This window comes from Mesoplodon bidens, assembly GCF_964165515.1.
Source record: "Mesoplodon bidens genome assembly, chromosome: 4".
Classification (NCBI taxonomy): domain Eukaryota; kingdom Metazoa; phylum Chordata; class Mammalia; order Artiodactyla; family Ziphiidae; genus Mesoplodon; species Mesoplodon bidens.
This window is the reverse complement of record NC_138160.1, coordinates 120,770,897-120,797,600: the sequence shown is the minus strand read 5'-3', so window position 1 is coordinate 120,797,600 and position 26,704 is coordinate 120,770,897. Positions and strand designations below refer to the sequence as shown.

The window sequence follows — 26,704 nt, the reverse complement described above, 5'->3', positions numbered from 1 at the left end:
CAGCTGTGAGAGGAGTCCCCTGTCTCCCAGGGCTAAGCCTGCCTTAGGATCTCTGCTGAGCTTGGTCATTGGCTGGGGGCAGCCCAGTGGGAAGCTGGCCTTAGAGTAGGAGCTGATGGATTTCAGAGAGAAGCAGTTGAGGCCCTTGGTCAATTTTCATTCCTTATAGCTGGAGGTCTATGAGGAGCATTCTCCTGCCCCGCACCCCCCAGTTAACCATCCAGAACAAAGACATCCAGGAAACTGTCTCCTTATCTGTAAAATGGAGGTGATAAAATTCCCTATCTTAAGGGTTGCCCTGAGAATGAATCAAACTTTGCAAAGCAATGTTTGCACAGGGCCTGGGACATAGTCAGCTTTCAATAACTAGTAGCCATTATTATGGCCATTTGAAGTATTAATTATTATCATTCTCTTTATCAGCTAGAAGGGCTCCAGGAGGCTGAAAATGGCAGTCCCCTTCCAAGCTGGGGCAGCTGGGAGAGGCGGGGACCACTTCCCCACATTCCCTTCACCTTCCCCTCAGGCAGGGGTCTTCCCCTAGCTACTGACAGTTCCTGAGTCTGCTGACTCACAGCCAACTTCCTCTCATACAAACCGGAAAGCACAGCCCGGCCAGCGGCCAGCGGGCACCCCTACCCCGCCCCCCAACGCCACACACAGCTAAAGGCCAGCCCCACTCGGAGGGGGAAGCGCCTCAGGCTCTGGGGGGCAGGCTCTAAGATTAGGGCTCCAGGCAAGATCCCGAGAGGGGAGAGGAGCCGTTTCTCCTCAGGGACCCCTCTCCCGCGCCCCCTCACCACACACACACACACACACACACACACACACACACACACAAACTGCAGTGGGAGGGTGAGGAGAAGGGGCTTCGCCCCAGGATGCAAAGGCTGCTCGCCGGGTCACCGTGCTTACAGGGCACCAGCCTTATCTTCAAAAAGGCAGCCCCGAAACCTGACCTTCATCTCTGGGAAGAAACCTAGACCAGGCCCTTGGAGAGGGAGAAGCAGTCGGGGACTCCTCCGCTGGGCCTCTGCCTCTTTCCCCCAGGTCATACGACTGGGATCCTGAAGGTTCGCCAGCTTGGAAGGCTGTGGATATCCGTGACTTGTGGATATCAGCTTCTGTTCCCCCATTAACTGGGTACCAGAGTCCAGCTACCCTGCGGGGCGTGGGAGAGATGCCCTGGGAACTTAAGGCCCTATTCTTTTCCCTCCCCTTTCGGCCGGACGGGGAGGGAACAGCGGAGGGCATGCAAAGCTGTCCCCTGCAGCACTCTCCTTCTCTCTCTGGTTCTACCCCTGTCCCCATCTCCGCCTGGTCTCTGCCTTTTTGTCCTGCTCTCTAAGGCTGTCTCGGCCTCGGCCTCCAACCCTGTTCCGGTCCCCCCCTTTCTTGGCCCCTAAAGGGGCTGAGCTAGCCAGGCTGCGAGATAAGCGCAGCGGTTGGGTAAGGAGCCCAAACCTCTTGGAGGCCGCCGCTTGCACAAGGAGTGGCGGGGGCCCCGCCAAGGGAACCGACGAGCGGGGCGGGGCTGGGCCCCGTCGGGGGAGGGCTGAGGGGAGGCGGGGCCGGCGCGGCAGGACCCGGAGCCTCCGGCAGCGCGTCGGGCACCTGGGAGCCGACTGCAGCCGCTTAGTGAGGTGAGGACCCCCGCGCCCCCGGGCTCCTGCCTCCCAGACTCCTCCCCATCACCTCCTCGAGAGCGTTCGTGGGATCCCCGGCCCACTCCGCGCCGGGGGCCCTCCCCTCTCCCCCTCCCCGCCGCGACCGCCCCTCCCTCGGGTTGCCGGCCTCTGCCCCCTCCCTCCTTGCCCCCTCCCTCGTCGTAGCCGGAGCTGCTCCGCGCGGCCTGGCCCGCCCCCCCGCACTCCTGCCCCGCGCACCTCCTAGTTCCCGGTCCCATGCCCTCGAGTCGGGCCTGAGTCACCGGGAAACTGGACTCTGAGTCAGGGCGGGAGGCGCTAGGTCCCGGCCCTAGCTTGGGGAGGGGGCTCGGCCACAGAGAGGCAGAGAGGCCAGCGCTGATGCTGGGGCGAGAGGGAGTCCTGGCCGGGACCCCGCAGGAGAGAAACTGTGAGAGAGCCGTCAGGGCAGAGGCAGAGACAGAAACCTAGAGCCAGTTTCATGTGGCCAGAGACACAGATGAAACTGAAGATCTAGTTAAAATTGGAGACGGAGGCAGGGAGAGGCTTAATGACAGAGAGCAAAGCAAGGAGAGGGACCAAGATGGATTTAGAGGTAGAGATGGAGATGGAGATGGAGTGGGGTAGGGACAGGGACAGGGTAGAGATAAAACTCAGGGAGACAGAATCCAAGGTAGGTCTAGGCAGTAGAGCAGGGTCAGGGTCAGGCTGGTGGAATGGGACAGAGCCTCAGAGACCTGAGTCCAAACGCATGAGCAGGGCAAAGGAAGGCTCAGAGAAGGAAGACTTGGAGAAAGCAGAGGTAGGGGGTTGTCATTTCACATTGTGAGTTCCTGCAGGGTGGGTGCTCCTGTTTGCACGCAACGTATGTGAGAAGATGCTGCAGAGTGAAGACCCTGGGGTACCCCTGGTCCCTCATCTCTCTGACTCAGTTCTCTGCCCCATCCTCACTCCCCAAGTGGCCTCTGCTCAGATGCTGGTACTGCTTAGAGCTCTCTGGGCAGCCTGACCAAGGGAGGCAGGATGTGGGGGCAGCCAGAGCCCGAGGGACAGGAAGGAAGTCTGAGCAGAGACAATAGGTGGAAGGGGAGGGGGAACTGGGAACGTCCAGGATTAGGATGGCCCGAGCCTGTACCTCAGCTCTGGAAACCAGTGGGAGTGGGATCTGCATCTCCCCTCTCCTCTTGTGCCACAGCTGCCCTCTCCCCACTCTGTGCCACAGCAGGATTAGGGCACATCATGGGCCCTTCCTCCCCACCATCTCCCCTCCACCCTGCAGGGGCAGGGTTCTGGCCTCTTGTCCCAGACTTACTTAGTTGAACATGCAGTAATGCAGAGGCAGAGCTTTGACCCAGACACAGGGTGGGCAGGCGCTAAGGGATCAACACTGCCATCGATAAGCCAACTTGCTGTGAGCCCTGGGCAAGCCTCTTCCCCTCCCTGGGCCTCAGTTTCCTCATCTGCAAATGAAGGGGTTCACCTGCCATGAGAAAGCATGTTCTGGGATGGCTCTGCCCCCGGATTACAGGCCTCTGGTCATTCTTCTTTGGAGGAAGACTGGAGTCTCGTACCCCTGTCCAGGCCTCAGACTTTGGCACAGGGAGGGGGAATCTCAGCCTGAGCCCTCCCTTCACCCTGCCCCTCCCCCCAGCAATGGCCTGAGCCCCCATGGCTGCCCCTCAGGACCTGGACATCGCTGTGTGGCTGGCCACGGTGCACCTGGAGCAGTATGCAGACGTGTTCCGGCGGCATGGCCTGGCTACAGCGGGTGCAGCCCGGGGCCTGGGCCACGAGGAGCTGAGGCAATTGGGCATCAACGCCACAGGGCATCGGAAACGCATTCTGCGCCTGCTGCAGGCGGGCACGGCAGAGGGCTCCCCGGATCCCCAACTGGAAAGTGCCATGGAGCCATCGCCCAGCCCAGCACCCCAAGCACAGCCCCCCAAGCCTGTGCCTAAACCCAGGACGGTATTTGGTGGGCTCAGTGGCTCCACCACCACCCAGAGGCCTGGGTTGAGTTCAGCTCTCTGGAGACCAGAAGCAACCAAGAGCCCAGAGCCCAGCCCGAGGTCCCCTCCTGTCCCTCAGAGGTCCTCCTCTGAGCAGCCTTCAGCCTTGAATACTGTGGAGATGATGCCCAATGCCATCTACTTCGGCTTGGACTTAAGAGGCGGGGCACAGACAGCTCAGGATATGTGAGTGGAGTTGGCTCCCTGGGGATCCCATGCTGGGGGCAGGGAGGAACAGGGCATGAGGGCTTGTCCTTCCTTCTCTTTCCTTTGATGACACTAGACCTTTCCCCTAAGGGCCCCAGACAGCTCCCAGACAACTGCCCCCACTCCTGCCCTCAGGCCCGCAACGGGCACAGGTAGGTGGGTTATCATGGGTTGGGGGAAGAGGGGCAGTGCCCTTCAGGACCTCAGACACTCTCACCTGACCTCTTCCCTGTCTCCCCTTTTTTTCCTCCTGCCAGTGCACATCATGGACCCTGGTTGCCTGTACTATGGTGTCCAGACTGTGGGGGTCCCAGGGGTCCCCGACAGAAGAGAAGGCAGAGTTATCTGTCAGGAAAGGGCTGAACACAGGTGAGTGGTCCATAGCATGAAGATGGCAGGAAGAGGGGCAGCTTGAGGAGCGGTTGAGCTTGTGGTGGCCATGTTTCCCGTTATTTGTCAAATGTGCATTGAGTGTCCACTGTGTGCCAGCCAGGTTCTTGAGCTACAGGATGAATATGACAGACCCAGTCCCCCATTAGGGAGCTTGTGACTCAGTGGGGACAGACAGGAAGTAAAACAGGTAGACAAAGAAATGGATATCTGATTTAAAATAGGGAGAAGTCGGGCTTCCCTGGTGGTGCAGTGGTTGAGAGTCCGCCTGCCGATGCAGGGGACACGGGTTCGTGCCCCGGTCCAGGAAGATCCCACATGCTGTGGAGCGGCTGGGGCCATGAGCCGTGGCCGCTGAGCCTGCGCGTCTGGAGCCTGTGCTCCGCAACGGCAGAGGCCACGACAGTGAGAGGCCCATGTACCACACACACACACACACACACACACACACACACACACAAGGGAGAAGTGCCTTTCATTCCTTCATTTAACTATCTTTATTGAGCACCTACTGAATGCCAGGTATCGTTGTAGATACTTGGGATAGATCAGAAATCCCTGCCCTTGTGGGGAGATAGTTAATTAACAACAGATATAATAAATGAGCTACACCATACATTAAAAGGTGATAAGTGCCATGGAAAAAATCGAACCCGGTAAGAGGGCTGGGATGGAGTGAGGGGGGAGTGGACTGCAGTTTTTCATTAAGAGTTGCCATTATTAAGAGGATGACATTCAAGCCAAAACTAGAAGGAGCGGACGGAGTTAGCCCTCTTCTCAGAGAAGAGTGTTGCAGGCGGGAAGAGTGGCCAGAATAGAGGCTTTAAGGAGGCCAGTTGCCCAGGGGGATCCAGGAGCGATGACAGGGTTGGCCGGGCTGGGGCAGAGTGGGGCAGGGTGGGAAGAGTTGGGGGAGACCCTGCTGTCAGAGCGGTAAAAGGAGCCAGATGGGTAGGACCTTGCTTTTACTCTAAGTGAAATGGGAAGGCAGCCATCGGAAGGTTTTTTTTTTTTTTTTTTTTTTTTTTTGCGGTACGCGTGCCTCTCACTGTTGTGGCCTCTCCCGTTGCGGAGCACAGGCTCCGGACGCGCAGGCTCAGTGGCCATGGCTCACGGGCCCAGCTGCTCCGCGGCATGTGGGATCTTCCCGAACCGGGGCACGAACCCGTGTCCCCTGCATCGGCAGGCAGACTCTCAACCATTGCGCCACCAGGGAAACCCCAGAAGGGTTTTGACTTACGTTTTAAGAATCCCTCTGGTTGCTGTGTTGGGAATGGTCTGTAGGAGGCAAAAGCAGAAGCAGAGAGACTAGTTAGGAGGTTCTTGCAGTGATCTAGGTGAGACATCTCAGGCTAGCGTGATGGGAGTGGAGATGGTGAAAAGTGGTTGGTTTGGGTTGTATTTTGAAGACGAACTGTCCTGGTAAATTGAGGTGTAAGAGAAAAGAGCAGTCAAGAATGACTTCAGGGGTTTCGGTCTGAGCCTGCACTGTCCGTTGTGGTGGCCAGTAACCAAGTGTGGCTGCTGAACACATGAAACGTGGCTAGTCTGGTGTGAGCTGTGCTGTAACTATGAAACAACCACATTTCAAAGAGTTAGTTCCACAGCACTGTTCTGAGCAGCTGAAAGTCCCTCGAGTTGCCATGGTCGGACATGGGGAAGACTGGGCATAAAGCAGAGGTAGGTGGGGAGCAGATTAGGAGTTCAGTTTTAGATGTGTTGAATTTGAGGTGTGTACTATACACCCAAGAAGAGGTGGCAAATAGGCCACTGGATATACAAGTCTGGAGTTTGGGGAAGAGGTCCGAGCTGCAGATCCAGATTTGTGAGTTGTCAGCATTTAGATGGGTATATGTAGCGGTGAGTGAGTGTTGATAGAGCAGAGAACCAAGCACACTCCAGTATCAAGAGGTTTGGGAGAAGAAGAGCAATCAGCAAAACAGGCTGAAAAGAAATGGTTAGTGAAGCAAAGGGAAAACCAGGAGAAGTTGATGCCACAGGAGCTAAGTGAAGAACATGTACAAGGAGGAGGGAGAGGTCAGCTATGTCAAATGCTGCTGAGAGGCTGGGTAAGTTGAGGACTGAGAATTGACCTCTGGAACTGGCAACATGGAGGTCACTCGGGACCTTGACAAGTGCTGAGGGTGAAAGCTTGATCAGAGTGGGCTCAAGAGAGAACGGAAGGAGAGGAGTTGGAAATGTGAAGACATTTTTGAGGAGTTTTTCTGCAAAGAAGAGCAGAGAGTTGGAGTGGTTACTGAGAGTAGAAGTGGAGTCAAGAAGGGGGTTTTTATAGCATAGAATGCTACGTTTGTTCATAGGTGAATAGGGATGACCTGGTAGAGAGGGAAAACTAGCTGATGTAGGGGAGAGAAAAGGGAGAAAGTCTGGAGCGATGTCCTTGTGTAGGTGAGTGGACTAGGATCAAATGCTCAGAGGACGGACCGGCTTTAGACAGGGCTATTTATTACAGTACCAGGAGGAAGGCAGTGTGTGAGTGGAATGGGGCAGATGAGGCTCTGGGAGTCTGCGGGGGTTCTCGTCTGATTGCTTCAGTTTCTCAGTGAAGTAGGAAACAAATGGGGTAGAGGTTCTCAACCTCAGCTGCACTACATCGTGGGGAACTTTTAAAACAAAGATGCCTGGGCCTCATTCCCAGAGACTTAAATTTAAGTGTCTGGTGTGGGGCTCATATACAGGTATTTTTAAGTTTCCCAGGTGATTCTGTCTAGCTGAGGTAAGGAACCACTGGAAATTGATAGAGAATAATAGAGGACTTTCTGAGAAGGAACACTTGAAGGATGAGAAGAAGCAGCCCAGGGAAGCGTGCTCTAGGCAGAGGGAACACCATGTGCAAAGGCTCCGAACTGGGGAAGAGAATGTGGCCGGACTGTAGTAAGCAAGGTGAGGGCGATACAGGGTGAGATCAGGGGAGTTGCCACGGGTCTCACTGTACAAAGCCTTGCAGCCCCTGGTAAGGAATTTCAGTTTATCCTAAGTGCAAATGGGAAGTCATTGTAGAGGTTCATGCTGGTGAGTGAATGCTGTCATGTGCATTCTTAAAAGAGCACTCTGGTGTCAGTGGGAGAACGGATGTTTGGTGGGAGGGTGCGAGTGGAAGCAGGTGACCAGTTAGGCGATTCCCTTCACCTCGGTGAGAACTGATGGGAGCTTGGTCCCTGGAGAGAGAGGCAAGAACTTTCTGGAGCAAGAACCAGTCAGGCTTATTGATGAGATATGGGCAACTGTGGCAGAAAGCCATCTACTCAGCCCTTCCCCAAATTTTCTGCCAAGTAATCCTAATGGCAGAGGCGAAGGACTGAAATTTTTCAAATGCAAAGTCCAAGTGTGCTCGGGGAAGAAGCTCCATGCTAGTGTTTTGGGTTCTCAACCTCCCTGTTCCCCTGTTTGAAAAGCAGATCCAGTACCTGCCAGGCATTCCACTAGGCGCTGAGGGTGGGGCTGTCCAGGGAACTGGGTCTAATGTGTGTCCCTCTCTGTCTTGGCCCCCACAAGGCTCAGCAGGCAGGATCTGGAGGCACGAGAGGACGCTGGCTATGCCAGCCTTGAGCTGCCGGGGGATTCCACCCTCTCACTGCCCGCCCTGGACACGGAGACCAACGATGACCTCATTTCACCCTATGCCAGCTTTTCCTCCACGGCAGACCGCCCCACGCCCCTGCTCAGTGGCTGGCTAGACAAGCTCTCCCCTCAGGGGTGGGGCTGCTGGGAAGGGAAGGGGAGGGGGGCGCGGGAGGCTGCGTGGTGGTGGTGGAGGTCAGGTGCCAAGTGCTCCCAGCTCCTAGGACGCCCTGGGATGCAGCTTCCACCACTTACTGATCTCGGCCCCTGCCTTCCCCAGAAACTACGTCTTCCAGAGGCGCTTTGTGCAGTTCAATGGGAGGAGTCTGATGTACTTTGGCAGTGATAAGGTAGGTCCGGGAGATGCTACATGGGGCCTGGGGAAAGGGAGAGGGAGAGGGAGGGCTGATGGAGGCTCAGGATTGGAAGGCCAATCCCCCCCTGGTGGAGAGGCAGGTACCCCATGACTGGTGTCAGCATCTAAAGGAGGTAGGTTAGCAGCTGTACCCCACTGCTTGCGGAATGAGTGCTGATCTCATTGAAAGTTGGCACTGGCCCCCCTGGGGTCAGCGCATGTGGCTGAGTTCCTGTCCCCATGGGCCAATGGTCTGTCCCTCCAGGACCCCTTCCCCAAGGGTGTGATCCCTCTGACAGCCATCGAGATGACCCGCAGCAGCAAGGACAACAAGTTCCAGGTCGTCACCGGCCAGAGGGTATTCGTGTTCCGCACAGAAAGCGAGGGTGAGGGCCAGGGCCTCCCGGGCCAGGGCAGGGCTGGGGAGGCCAGGTGAGCACACAGCCGGCTGACCCGCTTCCCCGTCCCCCGCCAGCTCAGCGGGACACGTGGTGCTCCACGGTGCAATCCTGCTTGAAGGAGCAGCGCCTCCTGGGCCAACCCCGGCCCCCGCAGCCACCCCGACCCCTTCGCACGGGCATGCTGGAGCTGCGTGGGCACAAGGCCAAGGTGTTTGCTGCGTTGAGCCCCGGAGAGCTGGCCTTGTACAAGAGTGAGCAGGTGAGGAGGGCCGGGCTGGGGCCCAGGGGCCTGACCTAGCCCATTCTGGCCTCACTGTGCCCACCCCCGACCCTGCCAGGCCTTCTCTCTGGGCATCGGGATCTGCTTCATTGAACTGCAAGGCTGCAGTGTCCGGGAGACCAAGAGTCGCAGCTTCGACCTGCTCACACCGCATCGCTGCTTCAGGTGGGGCCCAGACTGGCAGGAGGCAAGGCTCGGGGAGAGACATTGATGGAGGCACAGGGGTGCAGAGGACCCGGGACCTCCTCAGTAGGATTCAGTGGGTGTGCACTGACAGGAGGCCAGTGAACAGGGTCCAGGATGTCAGGAGGGTCTGGGCTGGCCCACATGTGGCCGGTGGTGGCCCACATGTGGCCAGGGGGATGGAACAGGTCGGGGGGTGTGTCCATGCCCACGGACTGGCTGTCCACCCCTCAGCTTCACAGCCGAGTCTGGGGGGGCTCGGCAGAGCTGGGCGGCCGCTCTGCAGGAAGCAGTAACCGAGACCCTGTCTGACTACGAGGTGGCTGAGAAGATCTGGTCCAATCGGGCAAACCGGCACTGTGCGGACTGTGAGGCCTCCCGCCCGGACTGGGCCGCTGTCAACCTGGGGGTGGTCATCTGCAAGCAGTGCGCAGGTCAGGGCTGGAGCCTGTAGCTGAAATGGGGAGAAGGAGGGAGTTGGGGGCAGGAGGGCTCAGGGTGCCCCTGCCACATTCCCTTCACACCCTAACAGGTCAGCACCGGGCCCTGGGTTCTGGGATCTCCAAGGTGCAGAGCCTGAAGCTGGACACAAGTGTCTGGAGTAATGAGATAGTGCAGGTGAGGAATCTGAAGAGGAAGAAAGTTTGTGTGGGGGGCCGGGGTTGGGGATGGAAGGAGAGCATGCAGAAAAGGCCTTGGGTCCTGCATGGGGCAGGATTGGAAAGTCTGGGGACTCTTGAGTTCCTGTTACTTGCCTCTGCCCCTTGTCATCCTACAGTTGTTCATTGTCCTGGGAAATGATCGTGCCAACCGCTTCTGGGCAGGAGCACTACCCCCAGGTGAAGGGCTGCATCCAGATACCACCCCTGGCCCTCGGGGAGAGTTCATCTCCCGGAAGTACCGGCTAGGTCTCTTCCGGAAACCCCACCCTCAGTATCCAGATCATAGCCAGCTTCTCCAGGTAGGAGGGAGGGCCGGGGCTGATGGGGAGGGGGGAAAGCAGTCTCTGAGTTGAAATGCCTAAACTTGCAGTGTGGGCTGTTTTAGGTGACAGGAGGACTGAGCCCAGGGCTCTCAGGTTGCGTCTTGGGGTTTCTCCCTGTAGGCACTATGTGCAGCTGTGGCAGGACCCAACCTGCTAAAGAACATGACCCAGCTCCTCTGTGTCGAGGCTTTTGAGGGAGAGGAGCCCTGGTCCCCCCTAGCCCTCGATGGCAGCTTCCCTGGTCTCTTGCCCGCAGGTAATCCCCACAAATGCCTCCTCTCTCTCCCTGCAAGAACTCTCAGCCCCACCTGAGCCTTGGTTCTACCGGGGGGGGGGGGCGGGGGGAGGGGCAATTACCTCTCACCCAGCCCATCACAATGGTCCAGCCTGGGCAGTTTCCCAACCCTCCAGGTCCTCCAGGTCCTATTTCTTTCTTCCTTTTTTTTTTTTTTTAACATCTTTATTGGAGTATAATTGCTTTACAATGGTGTGTTAGTTTCTGCTTTATAACAAAGTGAATCAGTTATACATATACATATGTTCCCATATCTCTTCCCTCTTGCGTCTCCCTCCCTCCCACCTTCCCTATCCCACCCCTCTAGGTGGTCACAAAGCACGGAGCTGATCTCCCTGTGCTATGCGGCTGCTTCCCACTAGCTATCTGTTTTACGTTTGGTAGTGTATATATGTCCATGCCTCTCTCTCGCTTTGTCACAGCTTACCCTTCCCCCTCCCCATATCCTCAAGTCCGTTTTCTAGTAGGTCTGTGTCTTTATTCCTGTCTTACCCCTAGGTTCTTCATGACATTTCTTTTTTCTTAAATTCCATATATATGTGTTAGCATATGGTATTTGTCTTTCTCTTTCTGACTTACTTCACTCTGTATGACAGACTCTAGGTCTATCCACCTCATTACAAATAGCTCAATTTCGTTTCTTTTTATGGCTGAGTAATATTCCATTGTATTTATGTGCCACATCTTCTTTATCCATTCATCCTATGATGGACACTTAGGTTGTTTCCATCTCCGGGCTATTGTAAATAGAGCTGCAATGGTCCTATTTCTTGATGTTATGAAATGACCACTGTCTGGAGTGGATCTGGAGGTTTGAGGTGTTAGTGCTGGCCAACCCCTGATGGGATCAACCAGTAGGCCGGGTCACACCTCCCCAGGGGTAGTCTGATCATAGAAATGGTCATGTTATAGAGGCTGGTCTCCAGTAGTCATGCCAAAGGGGTCAAGACACTTACAGGATGGCCCATGCTCTGAGGCCTCCACCCAGAGCTGACTTGTTGTTGACTGGCTGATGGGGACAGACAGTGGGCAAGGCCTGGCTTAGAAGCCTCGTCACTCCCTGCCACCCTCTTTTCTAATCTAGGTGGTGAGACATCCCCACTGGGCTCTACTTGGCCATGCTGCCAGTGGAGTTGGGTCCCACTGTCTTGCTTGATTCAATCCCTTCCCAAGGAGGTCAGGCCGTCCCATTACACTGGCTTGACCTGACCACTTCTCCTTCCCCTTGCAGACCCCTCCCCTGGCGTGTACAATGAGGTGGTGGTGCCTGCCACTTACAGCAGCTTCCTGTACTGTGGTCCCATTAGCAACAAAGCTGGACCGCCACCCCCTCGCAGGGGCCGAGATGGTGAGAAGGGAGCCAAGGGATGCGAGGAGGTGGGCAGAAACCAGGATGGGCACGGGTGTTCCATAGAGGGACAGGGAGGAGAGGATGGGGATGGGACGTGCCTTGGAGTGGGCTGGGTGCTGAGAGTCAGAGAGGGACCATGGCAGGTGGCAGCACTGGGTGATGGTTGAGAGGCTGTGCTTTGAAGTCAGACTGTGGAGGTCAAATCCCAACTCTGCTACTTTCTACCCATGTGACTTGGGCAAGCTACTCAAATTCTGAGCCTCAGTTTCTCCTTCTGCAAAATAGGAGTGAATGTAAAACCCACCTCATAGAGCCGTGAAGATTACGTGAGATCATACACAGGCAGAGGGCTTGGCATAGAATAAATATCTGGTAAATGGGAATTCTGACAGTGGGGACAGAGGTCAGCTACCTGCTGACCATCAGTTTCCTTCTTAGCTCCCCCCCGACTGTGGTGCGTGCTGGGTGCGGCTCTGGAAATGTTTGTGTCAGAAAGCAGCCCTGAACCCCTCAACCTCATCCATCCCCAGGATGTCGTATGTCTGGGTGTGAACCCCCCACCCACTGACCCAGGTGACCTCGACAGGTAACACCCGCCATGTTCCCTGAACTCCCCTTTTCCCTTCCTGAGCCTGAGCCTGCCAGCCCCCTCACTCACCCCCATTCTCCTCCCGGACCTCATCTTCTCTCCAGGTTCCCCTTTTCCTTTGAGCTCGTCCTCACTGGGGGGAGGATCCAGCATTTTGGCACAGATGGAGCTGACAGTCTGGAGGCCTGGACCAGCGCCGTGGGCAAGGTGAGATAGCCGAGACGCCCTCCCTGACAGCTCACGGTTTCCCTGTCCCCACCTGCCCCCGTCCTGTTCTCTCTTATTCCTACAGCCGCTCCTACCCCTTCCACTAACAGCTAAGGTTGACTGAGCGCTTATTCTGTACCAGGCCCTGTGTTAAACGCTGCCCACTCAATGTCTCAGTTAAATTTCACAACAACCCTCAGAGGTAAGGATTATTAATACTTCACACCTAAAGAACTCAGAGGTTATGAAGTCACGTGGTCAAGGTCACAGAGCTAGGAGGCAGCAGAGCACAGGACGAAAATCAGGCCTCTGTCTCCAAAGCTCACGGGCCAAACCTCACTGTGCTGGGCCTCTTCCCACAGAGAGGCTGCCTCTGACCCCCACTCCCTTCCCCCAACCCTCAGATCTCCAAGTCCACAGGCAAAGCTGCCTTCATCTGTCCCACCTTCTCCATTCCCAGGCAAGCCACTGTCTCTCCACCCTGCATCCCCTCTGTGGCATTAAAAGTTCAGGCACGAGAGTCAGATATCCTGGGATTTGAGTCCTCCGACGCTCAACATGTGAGCTCTTCCATATGAGTAGAGTGGTGTAAAAGACCCCACCCCCTAGTGTTCAGGATTAAGTGACACGCGAGGCCTACACTGCCCAGCACGCAGCAAGCCCTCCACCTGTGGGTGTTGAAGTAGTAATGGCAATGATGATGACAATCGCTCCCATCCTTAAAGTTGTGTGCTCTGGCAGCCTGCAGTTCCTCCTTAACCCCTTGTGGCTGCCCCCCTCTGCCATACTCTTCTGAGCTGCTACCCTGCAGGTGGCTGGTGACTTGCCCTTGGTAAAGTCCAAGGGCCTCCTTCTGGCCTCACCAGGTAGTCTCTGCATCTCACACTCCTCTGTGGGAAATGCTCCCCTGCTTTGGCTTCTGACCCCACTCTCCTGGTTTGCCTGTAACTCCTCACACCAAGAAGTTATCTCCATATCCTTCCTCTAAGGGCTCTGTCATGGCCCTCCCAGCCAGGTCCAAGTCTCTTCGTATTATCTACTCTCCAAAAATCTAGCCCATCCTTTAAGGCAGTGCTACCCCAAGTGTGGTCTGTTAACCCATCCTGGCCCAGGGACTCTGTTATGGCCCATGACAGCTTAAGTACAGGGCTTGAGTCAGCATTTACAGTCCTTCATAGCAATTTGACAGAGAGATTTTATATGTGCAATCTAATTTTTAAAACTGGGGGCTTATTTTGTATGTCTTTCTCTTCTCATTTCATTTTTCTAATAATTCATTTTGTTGCTTTTTAATGAAAGGGTTGGTTAGTGACAGATTGGAAAATTTTTTTAAAACTCCCTGTTCCTTCACCGCAAGTAGCTTGAGAAGCACTGCTTATTTATTTATTAGTTTCTGCTTTATAACAAAGTGAATCAGTTATACATATACATCTGTTCCCATATCCCTTCCCTCTTGCATCTCCCTCCCTCCCACCCTCCCTATCCCACCCCTCCAGGCGATCACAAAGCACCGAGCTGATCTCCCTGGAGAAGCACTGCTTTGAGTTTCACCTCGAATAGTCCTTTCTCCATGAAGCCTCTGCCTGGCCCCAAGAGGGTGGGACTTCCCAGGGCCTCGTGACTCTTCGGTTACAGCATGTAGCCTCCCATTCTGTCTTCCCCTACATCCCAATTAAGGGCATAAGGCTGCCTGCCACATAGGGGTCTTCTCTGGGTTGGCTGGAGCAAATCAAATTGAATTGCATTTCTTTCTTGTTTTTCTCCATCCATCTCCTGTCTCCTTCACCGGTCTTTCCTTCACTCTCTCCCCATCCCTTTCGTTCCTCTGTTTCCTTGGCTTTCTCTCCATGTCTTTCTCTGCCTTTCCCTATCCTTCTCACTCTTACTTCTCTCCCCCACCCCTTGTCTCTTTCCCCATTTTCCTCTCTCCCCTTGTCCTCCTCCCGCCTCACAGTGGTTCTCCCCACTGAGCTGTCACCAGCTGCTGGGCCCTGGGCTGCTGCGGCTGGGCCGCCTGTGGCTGCGGTCCCCTTCCCATACTGCCCTGGCCCCTGGCCTCTGGCTGTCTGGGTTCGGACTTCTTCGTGGAGATCACCTCTTCCTGTGCCCAGCATCGGGCCCTGGCCCCCCAGCCCCCGAGGACATGGTTCATCTGCGCCGGCTGCAGGAGATCAGTGAGCAGGGCTGGGGGCAGGGATGAAGGGTGGCTATGGGGAGTTAGGGTGGGTAGTGGACCTTCATCTATTTGGGGGTCCCTATGGGAGACAGCAGGAATAGTGGATTCAGGCACAAGTTCTGGACTCAAATTGCCCAGATTTAGACCCCCACCTCCATCACTTCCTGGCTGTGTGACGTTGGACAAGTTACTTAACCTCTCTGTGCTTTAGTTGCCTCATCTTCACAACAGGCACAATATTAGGGTTGTAATGAGTTTCAAATAAGGCAATGCATGTAAAACACTTATCACAGAGCCTGTCAGGAGGCATCTTGTAGGTGTTCAATAAATGTTATTTGTTATAAATGTTATTGTTATTATCATTATTTGGAGTTGCTTGCTTTTTGGGAACTGGGAGAAGGGACTGGGAATTCTCATTTCCTCCTAAAAGAGGAACAGTGTAGGATAGTGTTTTGAGGTTTTGGAGACAAACTTGAGTTCTATTTTATAGCAGGTAATCTGAGGCAAGTTACTTAACCTCTCTGAGCTTCTGGGTCACCTGTAAAATGGGGATAACAATATGTAACTCACAGGATTTATTATAGTATTGTTTGTAAGGCTCCTAGCATGGAACCTACATACCTTAAACACTTAATAAATATTAGTCACTATGATGAAGACGACGATGATGATAATGTCCAATGATTCTCCTCCCAGGTGTGGTCTCAGCCACTGACACCCCAGACAAGAAAGAGCATTTGGTTCTGGTGGAGACAGGAAGGTAAGTCTTGTCCCTACCCTTGACTCTGGGCCCCCCTTTCTAGAGCGCAGCTCACACCCTCCACCCTGGCCTGCTGGACCACTGCCCACTTCCTCAAAGTCACTTCCCTAGTTCAGGGGCCCTGTCTGGGTTGGGTGTTGTTGCCCCCTGCTGGTGTCTCTGGGAGGTCTGGTCCTTGTGCTCCTGGGCCTCTTAGTCTGAGGACTCCTCTGGAGCTGGCTCTGACTCAGGTCTCTTGGGTCTCAGGACACTGTATCTGCAGGCAGAGGGCCTGCTAGACTTCTCAGCATGGAACGCGGCCATTGCCGGGGCAGCCGGCGGGGGAGGCACAGGGCTGCAGGAGCAGCAGATGAGCCGGGGTGACATCCCCATCATTGTGGATGCCTGCATCAGTTTTGTCACTCAGCATGGTGAGTGGGTACTGGCTGACACCGAGTGGGGGATGGGGAACATGGGTGCAGCGGCGGGGTGGGGGGGGCGGGTATTTGCCCTGTGTGTGTGTGATTTGCCTTCAAAAGCTTTGCCTCCAGAGACTGCAGCCTGACAGCAACGACTGTATGACCCTTGGCAAGCTGCTTTGCTTTTGTGAGCCTCAGTTCCCTCATCTTTAAAATGGGGCTACTAACAGTCTCATCTTCCAAGATAGTGTGATAGTGAGATAACACATGTAAAGCATTTAGCGCAGGATCTGACAGGTAGTGAAGTGTTCCAAGGCAGCTGTTACTAGGGTGTGGGCATGGAATGAGGGTGGCACTGAGTTGTGACTGGAGATGCAGAGCCATGGAGAACAAAGAGGGGGCAGCTACAAGGCAAGAGCCACGCTGTGCAGCAAAATCCTTGGGGCTCTGAGCAGAATTATTCTGTGTGGGAGGTTCTCCAGCCATAAAGGATCAGCTATGAAAGGGGTTCCCAGAATTCTTTGTGAGTTTTTGGCCTCCGTTTTATTTTCTTTCCCAAGTAAGGACTAAGTTGAATCTTTTTTTCCCCACAAACCCTCTTTAGAAGGCTGGGCTCTTGAGAAGGAAAATTCACAGAAAACTAAGGAGGACAGTCAAGGGGAAAAAGGCACATCCATGCACTGACAAGTAGTTGTGCTTACTACATGGACAATGGATAGTCAGTGGCTAAAGACATTCTCCACGCCTTGGCAGTAGCCTCTTGCACTGACTTTGCCCACTCACTAGACCCCTATCCCCTTCCCAGCCTCCCTCTTGTTCATAAGAGGATTGAAGTAGGAGGCCCAGTGAAAAAGCCCTCGGGAGAGTGTGGGTGTTCTTCCCTGCTCCTCCACAGTTCCTACACTGCCACTCTTTGTTCAACAAATGTTTATTGAGCTGCTCCCCTGTGCCAGACACGGGGGATATGGCAGTGAACGAGGAAGGTTATATGAAGCTCAGAGACTGGTGGGAGAGATGGGTAATAATTAAGAAAACAAATACAGTCAGTTCTCGTGATTCACGGTAGTTATATTCTATAAAGTCACTGAAAGGACTGGATCAATGAATGCTGAACCATTGCCCCAGTGGAAATACAGGGTTAGGTTCCTGGGAAACTGGTCATATTTTCATTAATTGATCAATATGTAACTTTGTTTTATGTGTGTTTCTGTTTAAAGACTTTTTTTTTAAGCTTCCATCTTTTTTTTCTTCTTTTTTTTTAAAGTGAAGTATAGTTAATTCATAATGTTGAATGTGTTAGTTTCAAGTATATGGCAAAGTGATTCAGTTATATATATATATATTTATATATATTCTTTTCCATTATAGTTATTATAAGATATTGAGTATAGTTCCAAGTTTTCATCTTTAAAAAAATTCTTTTAATTTTTATTATTATTATTATTATTATTATTATTATTTTCCTGTACGCAGGCCTCTCACCGCTGCGGCCTCTCCCGTTACGGAGCACAGGCTCCGGAAGCGCAGGCCCAGCGGCCATGGCTCACGGGCCCAGCCGCTCCGCGGCACATGGGATCCTCCCGGATCAGGGCACGAACCTGCGTCCCCTGCATCAGCAGGCGGACTCTCAACCACTGCGCCACCAGGAAAGCCCTAAAAAAATTTTTTTATTGAAGTATAATATTAGATAAATTACAAGGGTACAATATAGTGATGCACAATTTTTGAAGTTTATAGTCCATTTATAATTATTCTAAAATATTTGCTGTCTTCCTTATGTTGTACAATATATTCTTATAGCTTATTTTATACCAAATAGTTTGTATCTCTTAGTCCCCTACCCCTATACTGCCCCTCCCCCATTCCTTCTCTTCACTGGTAACCACTAGTTTGTTCTCTGTATCTGTGAGTCTGCTTTAAAGATACTTTATTTAATATAAATTGTTGATTCGTTAATTTTGACCTCACAGCCAGCAATACTCAGCAACTCATGCCTGAACAAAGTTTATCTGACACATGTATTTTCTCAACAAGGCACATGATAGCCTTCTTGTGCTTAGGAACACTAGACAGCACTTCAGCACTACACTTGGGGGCTAGTTTAAACAGTGAAATCCCCCCCAGAAAAGAAGCACAAGATGCAAAAAATGTGACTTTAACTATACCACGAAATGATACGCGTTTACCATATGAGGCCTTAGCTAGAAACATGTCCATCAGGCAACTCAAAATTTTCTCCATTTGGGCATGTTCACAAGTGACTGCGAAGTGCCACAAGTATTGATTTGGGGGTTCCAAATAAACTTTAGCAAGTAGATGAATTCATAAGTATAGAACCCTGTGAATAACGAGGCCTGAGTGTAATGTGATTTCAGAGAGTGCTATTTAAAGATCAAAGTGGGAGGGGAGAGAAAGAGAGAGAGAGTGAAGGGGGCTGCTGTGTGATTAGGCAAGGACCTTCTGATGATGAGGGCTGGAGCAGGGACCTGAGAAGCACAACCACAGAGGCCGATTTTTTCCTCTCTGACCCTCCTACCTCCAATAGCCACATACCATGAGGGGTGATGGACAGGATGCTGGGTGGCTGGTGGCGGGTCTTTGGGCAGCAGTGAGCTGAGATGATGGCTGTTCTCAGGGCTCCGGCTGGAGGGCGTATACCGGAAAGGGGGTGCCCGCGCCCGCAGCCTGCGGCTCCTGGCTGAGTTTCGGCGGGATGCCCGGTCAGTGAAGCTCCGACCAGGGGAGCACTTTGTGGAGGATGTCACTGACACGCTCAAACGCTTCTTTCGAGAGCTTGATGACCCTGTGACCTCTGCTCGATTGCTGCCTCGCTGGAGGGAGGCTGCCGGTAGGTGCTCCCAAGATCCCTAAGAAGTCCTTACCGACAACCAAGACCCAACCAGGAACTCCACCCACCCTACCAGAATCCCTGAGCCTCCCTTGTGGGATTGGGCAGCCCCCCTCCCCAATACTCCCCCACTGGAAGATCACCCAGGGACTCGGCTCAAGGCAGGGTGGGAAGGGGGCAGAAACACATCCATCCTGGGTTTGTTTCTCTAAAACTCCCTCTACTCTTCCTTCCCTGACCCTCTCCAACCCTTCCCCATCCCATCCCCAGAGCTGCCCCAGAAGAACCAGCGCCTGGAGAAATACAAAGAAGTGATTGGCTGCCTGCCACGGGTCAACCGCCGCACGCTGGCCACCCTCATTGGGCATCTCTATCGGTCAGTACAGCCAGACCCCCTGCAGGCTTCCTCCCTGACCCTTCATCACCTCTGTCCAACCCCCTGGCTTACATTCACATATTCATCCCACAGATAATTGTTAAGTGAAGGTATCACAACATAAAGGTTCACAGCGTGGACTTTGGAGTCAGACAGACCTAGGCCTTAATCCAGCTCCACTATTCTAGTGCATGACTTTATTTTTTTTATTTATTTTGGCCACACTGCGCTGCCTGCGGGATTTTAGTTCCCCAACCAGGGACTGAACCCAGGCCCTTGGCGGTGAAAGCTCAGAGTCCTAACCACTGGACCGCCAGGAAATTCCCTAGCATGTGGCTTTAGAGAAGTTATTTGCTGTCTCTGAGCCTCGGTTTCCTCATTTGTAACAGGAAGATGGTATAAGGAATAGTATCCACCTCATAGGTTATACGAGATTTAAATGAGATGATCCTTGTAAGCTTCTTACTACAGCACCTGGCATGTATGTAGTAAGCATTCAGAAATGGTGAGCAATCAGTATTATTTTGTTTTATTTATTATTCTATGCCAGGCAAAGATTAGATGTTGAAGACACAAAGAAGAATAAGATGCACATCTACCTTTACCAGTCTACTGGGGAGACAGACTTTTAAATGATTCCAGGGTGAGCCTCAGCTCTGTTGTACCGATTACACTATATCACAGGGACTGGACAACTGTGGCCTTTGGGCCAGATCCAGCTCATTACTTGTTTTTGTAAATAAAGTTTTGTACATAAAATATAAAGTCATGCCCATTCATTTATTTATTTTCAATGGTTCCTTTCACCCTACACAGCAGACTGTATAGCCTGAAAGCCTAAAATATTTACTCTCTGTCCCCTTACATAAAGAGTTTGCTGACCCCTATTTATAAGTCTGTCTCTCCCCTAGACCGGGAGCTCTAACAGCCAGGGTTTTGTCTAACTCACTGCCGTATCCCAAGTGCTTAGCTCAGGGCCTGGCATACAGTAGAGACTCAATAACCTTTTGCTGAATGAAGGGAGGGGTCGATGAATGAGCGGAAGCTCACTGCATTCCTCATGACCCTCACACCCCTCTGCAGGGTTCAAAAGTGTGCAGCTCTAAACCAGATGTGCACTCGGAACCTGGCCCTGCTATTTGCACCCAGCGTGTTCCAGACGGATGGACGGGGGGAGCACGAGGTGCGGGTGCTGCAGGAACTCATCGATGGCTACATCTCTGTGTTTGATGTAAGCTTTCCCAACCCCTGACCTACAGTCCCTCTTCCTGGACTCTGGATCCTGCTCACCCTAACAGAGGCCCAGCCTAGCCCTCTGAAGGCCTTCCGCATCAGGGACCACCTCCCAGAGCCCTGGGCCCTAATCTCCTGTAACCATGCTCCTAACATGCTTGCCCCATTGGTTCTTAGCTCTTCTGGACTCTAACCCTCTCCTACAGGTGCTCCGGTCTTGCACATCTCTCCCTGCTTCGCTCCTTTCCCGGCAGCCCCCCCCACCCCAATGCACACACACACACATACACACACACACACACACCCTTTTGGCTCTTCCACAGATCGACCCTGACCAGGTAGCTCAGATTGACTTGGAGGTCAGTCTTATCACCACTTGGAAGGATGTGCAGGTAACTTGTCCTGACCCTAGACTCCCGAGTGGGCCAGGAGGGGACATCAGGACAGGAAGGTGACCTTCTGCTTTTGGACACTGGACCTCAGCTCTTTGGGACACAGGAAACCCAAGGAGAGGAGTGCTTTGGGGAGGGGTTTTGGTTTAGGATTTGCTCCATTTATTCCACCATGAGGATTCTTTACAAAAGGGTGGCAGGAGCACTTCAGTTTCACGTGTAAGAGATCCAAGGAAGGGTTAGCTAAGTTAGACAAATAGGTGAGAATAACAACAAATACAGTAGCAAACAGCTGAGGACTAATTATATTCCAAGCACCTGTAATCTCACTTTAGCATCACCCAACTCCAGGAGGTACGTAGTCCCATTTTTTTCAAAGAAACTGAGGTTTGGAGGGTCACTTACTCTAGGTTGTACGGTAGCAAGTGGCAGAGTTGGAGCCCAGACAGTCTGACTCCAAACCTGTCTTCCCAAGCACAACTGCACTTCCTTGGGAAGCTCTGTGCACAGTTCCGCCATTCCTGGAGTTTTTTCTCTTTGAAGGACCTGAGCGATGTTTGGAGTGAGGGTTGGGACGAGGCTTCTGTGGGGCGGGGAGGCACTCATGAGGCAACCTGAGGAGTCCTCTGACCTTGATTCTTTGCACCGTCTGGGTCCTCCTGATTTCTTTACCCCTCCCCTCAGCTGTCCCAGGCTGGAGACCTCATCATGGAGGTTTTTATAGAGCAGCAGCTCCCAGACAACTGTGTCACCCTGAAGGTCAGTCCTGAGGGGACAGGAGGGGAGATGAGAGGATGGTGGGGGGCAGGGGCAATGGCCTGACCGGCACGGGTCCTCTGCTCTTGCCCTGACCCCAGGTGTCCCCGACACTGACTGCCGAGGAGCTGACTAACCAGGTACTGGAGATTCGGGGGACGGCAGCCGGGATGGACTTGTGGGTGACGTTTGAGATTCGAGAGCGTGGGGAGCTTGGTGAGTATGACCGTGCATGTGCGCGTGCACGTGTGGTGCGGGGTGAAAGTCACCAAGACTTCTGTGTTACCAGATATGTAGTTGTCCACTTGCTCTTTCTCGGTACTCTCTGCTCTCTTGGCTTTCGTGGACCCCACAAAACCTTGGTTTCCCTTCCACCTCAAAGGAGGCTTCTCTTTCTCCTTTGCCCAGACTCCAAATGCTGGAGGGACCCAGGGCTCAGTCCTCAACCCTCTTCTTTTCTCTATCTACATTTTTCCCTTGGATGAGCTCATCCATTCCCATGGCTCTAAATGCCATTAATAAGCTGGCCCCCAAATGTTTATGTGTGACCCAGACCTCTCCTCTGAGCTCCGGACTCACATATCCAGCTGGCTACTTGACACATCCACTTGTACATCTTATAGCATCTCACGTTTAAAACGTCTAAGACCAGGACTTCCCTGGCAGTCCAGTGGTTAAGACTCCATGCCTCCACTGGAGGGGCTGCGGGTTCGATCCCTGGTTGGGGAACTGAGATCCCACAAGCCGCATGGCACAGCCAAAAAAAGAAAAAAAAAAAAGTCTAAGACCAAACTCAATTCCCAGTCCCCTCCCCTAACAAAATGCCCAAGCCATTTCCTAGTTTCCCTAACTCAGTCAGTGCACCAGCATTCACCCAGTTATCAAGGACAGACACTTGGGAGTCTGCTGGGACTCCTTCCTTTCCTTCATCTTCATACCCAGTGGGCAACTAGTCCTCTTGAGTCTTTTCAAATCTATCACCTCTCCATCTCCATCGTTACCACCAACCTAGTTGAAGTCACCATGATCTTTCTGCTCCCCAGCATTAACCACTAAAATGTACAGCCCGGGAAAGGGCATAGCTGGCCAGTGTTCCCTTCTCGCCCCCCAACAATCCATTTTCCGTGCAGCAGTCAATGAGCATTTCAAGCATAAATCATCATGCTATTCTCATGGTTAAACCCTTCCAATGGCTTCCCATTGAACTTAAAATAAAATTCAAACCCCTTATTATATAGCCCACAAGACCCTGATGAATGTCTGGCCCTCACTTATTTCTCAGACCTCGTCTCACATAACGTATTCTCTTTGATTGAGCCACACTGACTGTTTAGTTCCTCAAGCACATCTTTCCTAACTCAGGCCCTTTGGTGTTGCATTTTGTCACGCCTGAAGTCTTCTTCCCCCGATCTCAGCGTGGCTTGTTCTTCCCAATCCTTAGGGCCTCTGAGTCTCATCTTCAAATGCCTCATCTGAAAGGCTTTGCCTGGTCACCCTATCTCAGTAGCTGCCCTGTTACTCTCTCTCAGCTTCTTATTGCTTCTTTCAGAATAATGGTTTGTCTTTAGTTACCTCATTTACTTATCTGTTATTCTCTGCTCCCTCGCCAGGCTGTGGGCTTTGTGAAGGCAGTCTGTGTGTTTCATGCTCCCCACTGTTTCCCCAGGGCAGCCCAGCACCTGGCACAGTCAGTGCTAAATAATGTCTGTGGCTGGATGGTGGAATGGATGAATGAATGAATGAGTGACTGGTGGGCGAGGAGGGGGGGCTCCAGGCTGTGGATCGATATCTGGTTGATACCTACCCTCATCTTGCCCCTTAGAGCGGCCACTGCATCCCAAGGAAAGGGTCCTAGAGCAGGCCCTACAATGGTGCCAGCTCCCAGAGCCCTGCTCGGCCTCCCTGCTCTTGAGAAAAGTCTCCCTGGCCCATGCCGGCTGCCTCTTCACAGGTGAGCCTCCTGCTTCAGCCCAGCACCTCCCAGGCCTCTTTCAGGGACCGTCCACCTAGCCCTGCCCATCTGTGCCCAGGTATCCGGCGTGAGAGCCCACGGGTGGGCCTGTTGCGGTGTCGGGAAGAACCGCCCCGCTTGCTGGGAAACCGCTTCCAGGAGAGATTCTTTCTGCTGCGTGGCCGCTGCCTGCTGCTGCTCAAGGAGAAGAAGGTGGGCCCTAGGCGAGCAGGGAGGGAGGCTGGGTGGCCGTGTGGGAGGAGCCCTGACCCTGTCACTCCACAGCCCATGTTCTCATCAATCTCAATGCTTCCCTGGCCCTTTGACTTCTGTGACCCTTTGACCTCACACAACCCCAGTGCTTCCATGACTTCTTGACCTCCTTAACCTCGATCCTTCTCTCTCACCTCTCAACCTCACTGACTGCCTTCATGTTGTCAGAGCTCTAAACCAGAACGGGAGTGGCCTTTGGAAGGTGCCAAGGTCTACCTGGGAATCCGCAAGAAGTTCAAGCCCCCCACCCCGTGAGTTTTTCCCCAAGTCCACACTTCTAGAGCCTTCCTGCTGCCACCCTTCTGGCCTTTCCGATCACCCATCACTGTTCTCCTTTGCCTCTCAGGTGGGGCTTCACGTTGATCCTGGAGAAGATGCACCTGTGAGTACCTCCCAGCCTGGCTTCTCCTGTGGCCCAGTCAGGCTCCCTGTCCTCTACCTCCTCGCTTTTTCTATCTTCCATCCCTCTAGTTGTGACCCCTTCCCCTCCTGCTGATTCCTCTCTGATCACCCCCAGCTACCTGTCCTGCACAGACGAGGATGAGATGTGGGACTGGGCCACCAGCATCCTCAAAGCCCAGGTGAGGGGAAGGAGAGAGCTGAGGGGTAGGTCTGTGGACTCAGCACTAACCCTCAGCACCTCCCATGCCCACCAGTGCCACCCCCTCACCCTCTCTCCAGCATGATGACCAGCAGCAGCCAGTGGTCTTACGACGCCGTTCCTCCTCTGACCTCGCCCGTCAGAAGTTTGGCACCATGCCTTTGCTGCCCATCCGTGGGGATGACAGTGGGGCCACCCTCCTGTCTGCCAATCAGACCCTGGTGAGGTCCCCCTAGCCTGCCCCAACCCCTCCGGGTCCCTGCTCATGCCTTTGCCACACTGCAGAAGGGAGTGGCCTGCCTGCCAGCCTGGTGCCCCCTCTGCCTTTTCTGTGCCCCAGTCTCTACCCCTGCCTCCTGTTGCCAGGCCTCACTGTGTCTCTGTGTCTCTCCCTCCCTGCCTCCCCACCCCACCTGTGCCCAGCGGCGACTTCACAACCGGAGGACCCTGTCCATGTTCTTTGTGAGTACTGTGCCTGCTCCACCTGGGTGCCTGTCAACCCTGTGTTCCTCTGTGCTGCCTGAGCCGATGTGCTCTCTGTATTTATCCTGATGCAGGCCATCACTGAGAGTGTGTGTGTGTGTGTGTGTGTGTGTGTGTGTGTGTGTGAGAGAGAGAGAGAGAGAGAGAGAGAGAGAGAGAGAGAGAGAGAGAGAGAGAGTGTATTGGGACCAAAAGGAATGAGGAAAACAAGGGATGGTAGGATGCGGTGAGGAAAGGGGGAAGTGGTCACCGGATCTGAGAAGTAGAAGGGAAGTGGTTACGTGAATGCATTTTGGAGTCAGACAGACCTGGGTTCAAGCCCCAGCACCACCTTTTACTTAACTGTGTGATCTTGGGCAACTTATTTAACCCCTCTGTACCTCAGCTCACTCACCTGCAGTGTAACCATCATACAGGGCTGTTTTGACATCATACATGCAGAGTATTTTGCAGCATCTGGTAAAGAGGAAGAGCTCAATAAATGGTAGTGATTAATAATCTGGTAACTCTAACTCTGTGCCTGCCTCTGGTTACCCCCATTCCCATCCAGCCGATGAAGTCATCCCAGGGGTCTGTGGAGGAGCAAGAGGAACTGGAGGAGCCTGTGTACGAGGAGCCAGTGTATGAGGAAGTGGGGGCCTTCCCCGAGCTGACCGAAGACACCTCCACCTCCTTCTCCATCACACCGGAGCAGACAGCCAAGCCAGAGACCCCACTGGCCAGCCAGAGGTCCTCTGATCAGTCTCCTCTGCCCAAAGCAGGCCCCCTGGGCTGGGAGGAGAGACCACCTGAGCCCCCTCCGGGGCCCCCTTCAAAGATCAGCCCCCAGTCACATGGGTCCCTGGAGGAGCAGCTGCTCCAGGAGCTCAGCAGCCTCATCCTGAGGAAGGGAGAGACCACCGTAGGCCTGGGCAGCCCCTCTCAGCCCTCCAGCCCCCAGCCCCCGAGCCCCAGTGGCCTTCCGACACAGACACCTGGCTTCCCCACCCAAGCTCCCTGCACTTCCAGTCCATCCCCCAGCCAGCCCCTCACATGACCCTGGGACCAGCAGTCTGAGGGGTAGGTAACCAAAGACCCAAGCTCTCCCCATGGCAGACACTGCTGGGAGCATCCTTTGCCCTGGTTGATAAGACTCTAGAAGCCAGTATGGTGCTATGGAAGGAGAACGGGGCCGAGAGCTCCCGAGGCTGCGTCCTGCTCAGAGAAAGGCAGGTCGTGGTGCCTCTCTGGGCCTCCGCTGACTTACCTGTACCATGAAGTAACTGATATAAGGAGAATGGTGAATCTCAGACTGTTTCTCAGAGCTGTAAGCCCCACATAGTTTCCCTCGAGAAGGGCAACTTCCGCTTTATGTATTTGATATGTAGGGGTTCTATGAGAGATTTTGGGTTTGAAAAGAATGGTTTTATGCATTAACAAAAAAAAGATTTGGAAGGCACAGATTTGAATGATCTCCAAGTTTATCCTACCCCACCTTCAACATTCAGAGATTACAGTGAAGCCCCAGAGTGGGGAGGTTGATTAGGGCTGGGAACTGGGGCAAAGAGCCAAAAAGGATGGGTCACTGTTAATAAACCTTGGAACAAAAACACTGCCATTTTTTACTTCATTCATTCATTCAATTATTCAACAGATATATGTTGAACATCTAATTGGTGCCAGCTATTGAGGATATAGTGTGAACAAAAGGGATGGGGGTCCTTGCTTTAAGGGGAACAGAAAATGCGCACACAAACAAAGTCAGGGCTGTGAAGAAACTAAACCAAAGTAATGTGCTTGTGGAGGTGACATTTGGGCTGGGTGGAAGGTAAAGGTAAGAAGCCAGGCATGTGGAGTGCTGGGAGAAGGGGCTCTCCAGAAGGAAAGGGAAGGCAGTAGGCATGAAGGCTCTGCAACGGGAAGGGAGTTGGCATGTTGGGGGAAGAGCAAGGAGGCTGGAGTGGCTGGAGCACAGTGAGTGGGGAGCTGGAGAAGAGT

The 26,704-nt window shown here is 53.4% G+C and overlaps 1 protein-coding gene across 2 annotated transcripts; it reads left to right on the top strand.

Annotated features, from left to right (window-relative positions):
* Nucleotides 1-1,576: 1,576 nt before the first annotated feature.
* On the top strand, nucleotides 1,577-26,318 carry ARAP3 (ArfGAP with RhoGAP domain, ankyrin repeat and PH domain 3). 2 transcript variants are annotated; one of them, XM_081231619.1, is made up of 33 exons: nucleotides 1,577-1,643; nucleotides 3,298-3,841; nucleotides 3,953-4,014; nucleotides 4,120-4,231; nucleotides 7,769-7,969; nucleotides 8,115-8,184; nucleotides 8,455-8,575; nucleotides 8,665-8,849; nucleotides 8,929-9,035; nucleotides 9,288-9,487; nucleotides 9,586-9,671; nucleotides 9,832-10,014; nucleotides 10,159-10,294; nucleotides 11,565-11,681; nucleotides 12,123-12,270; nucleotides 12,378-12,480; nucleotides 14,435-14,654; nucleotides 15,353-15,416; nucleotides 15,663-15,826; nucleotides 18,450-18,662; nucleotides 18,933-19,038; nucleotides 20,122-20,269; nucleotides 20,595-20,663; nucleotides 21,348-21,422; nucleotides 21,521-21,635; nucleotides 23,242-23,370; nucleotides 23,450-23,583; nucleotides 23,812-23,894; nucleotides 23,990-24,025; nucleotides 24,161-24,224; nucleotides 24,325-24,465; nucleotides 24,668-24,706; nucleotides 25,278-26,318. In XM_081231619.1, exons 2-33 carry the CDS (start codon nucleotides 3,315-3,317, stop codon nucleotides 25,761-25,763), a joined length of 4,644 nt encoding a protein of 1,547 aa, XP_081087745.1. In that variant the 5' UTR covers nucleotides 1,577-1,643; nucleotides 3,298-3,314; the 3' UTR covers nucleotides 25,764-26,318. The 2 variants fall into 2 exon arrangements, with proteins under 2 accessions (XP_081087745.1, XP_081087746.1); XM_081231620.1 differs by lacking the exon at nucleotides 24,668-24,706.
* Nucleotides 26,319-26,704: the final 386 nt, after the last annotated feature.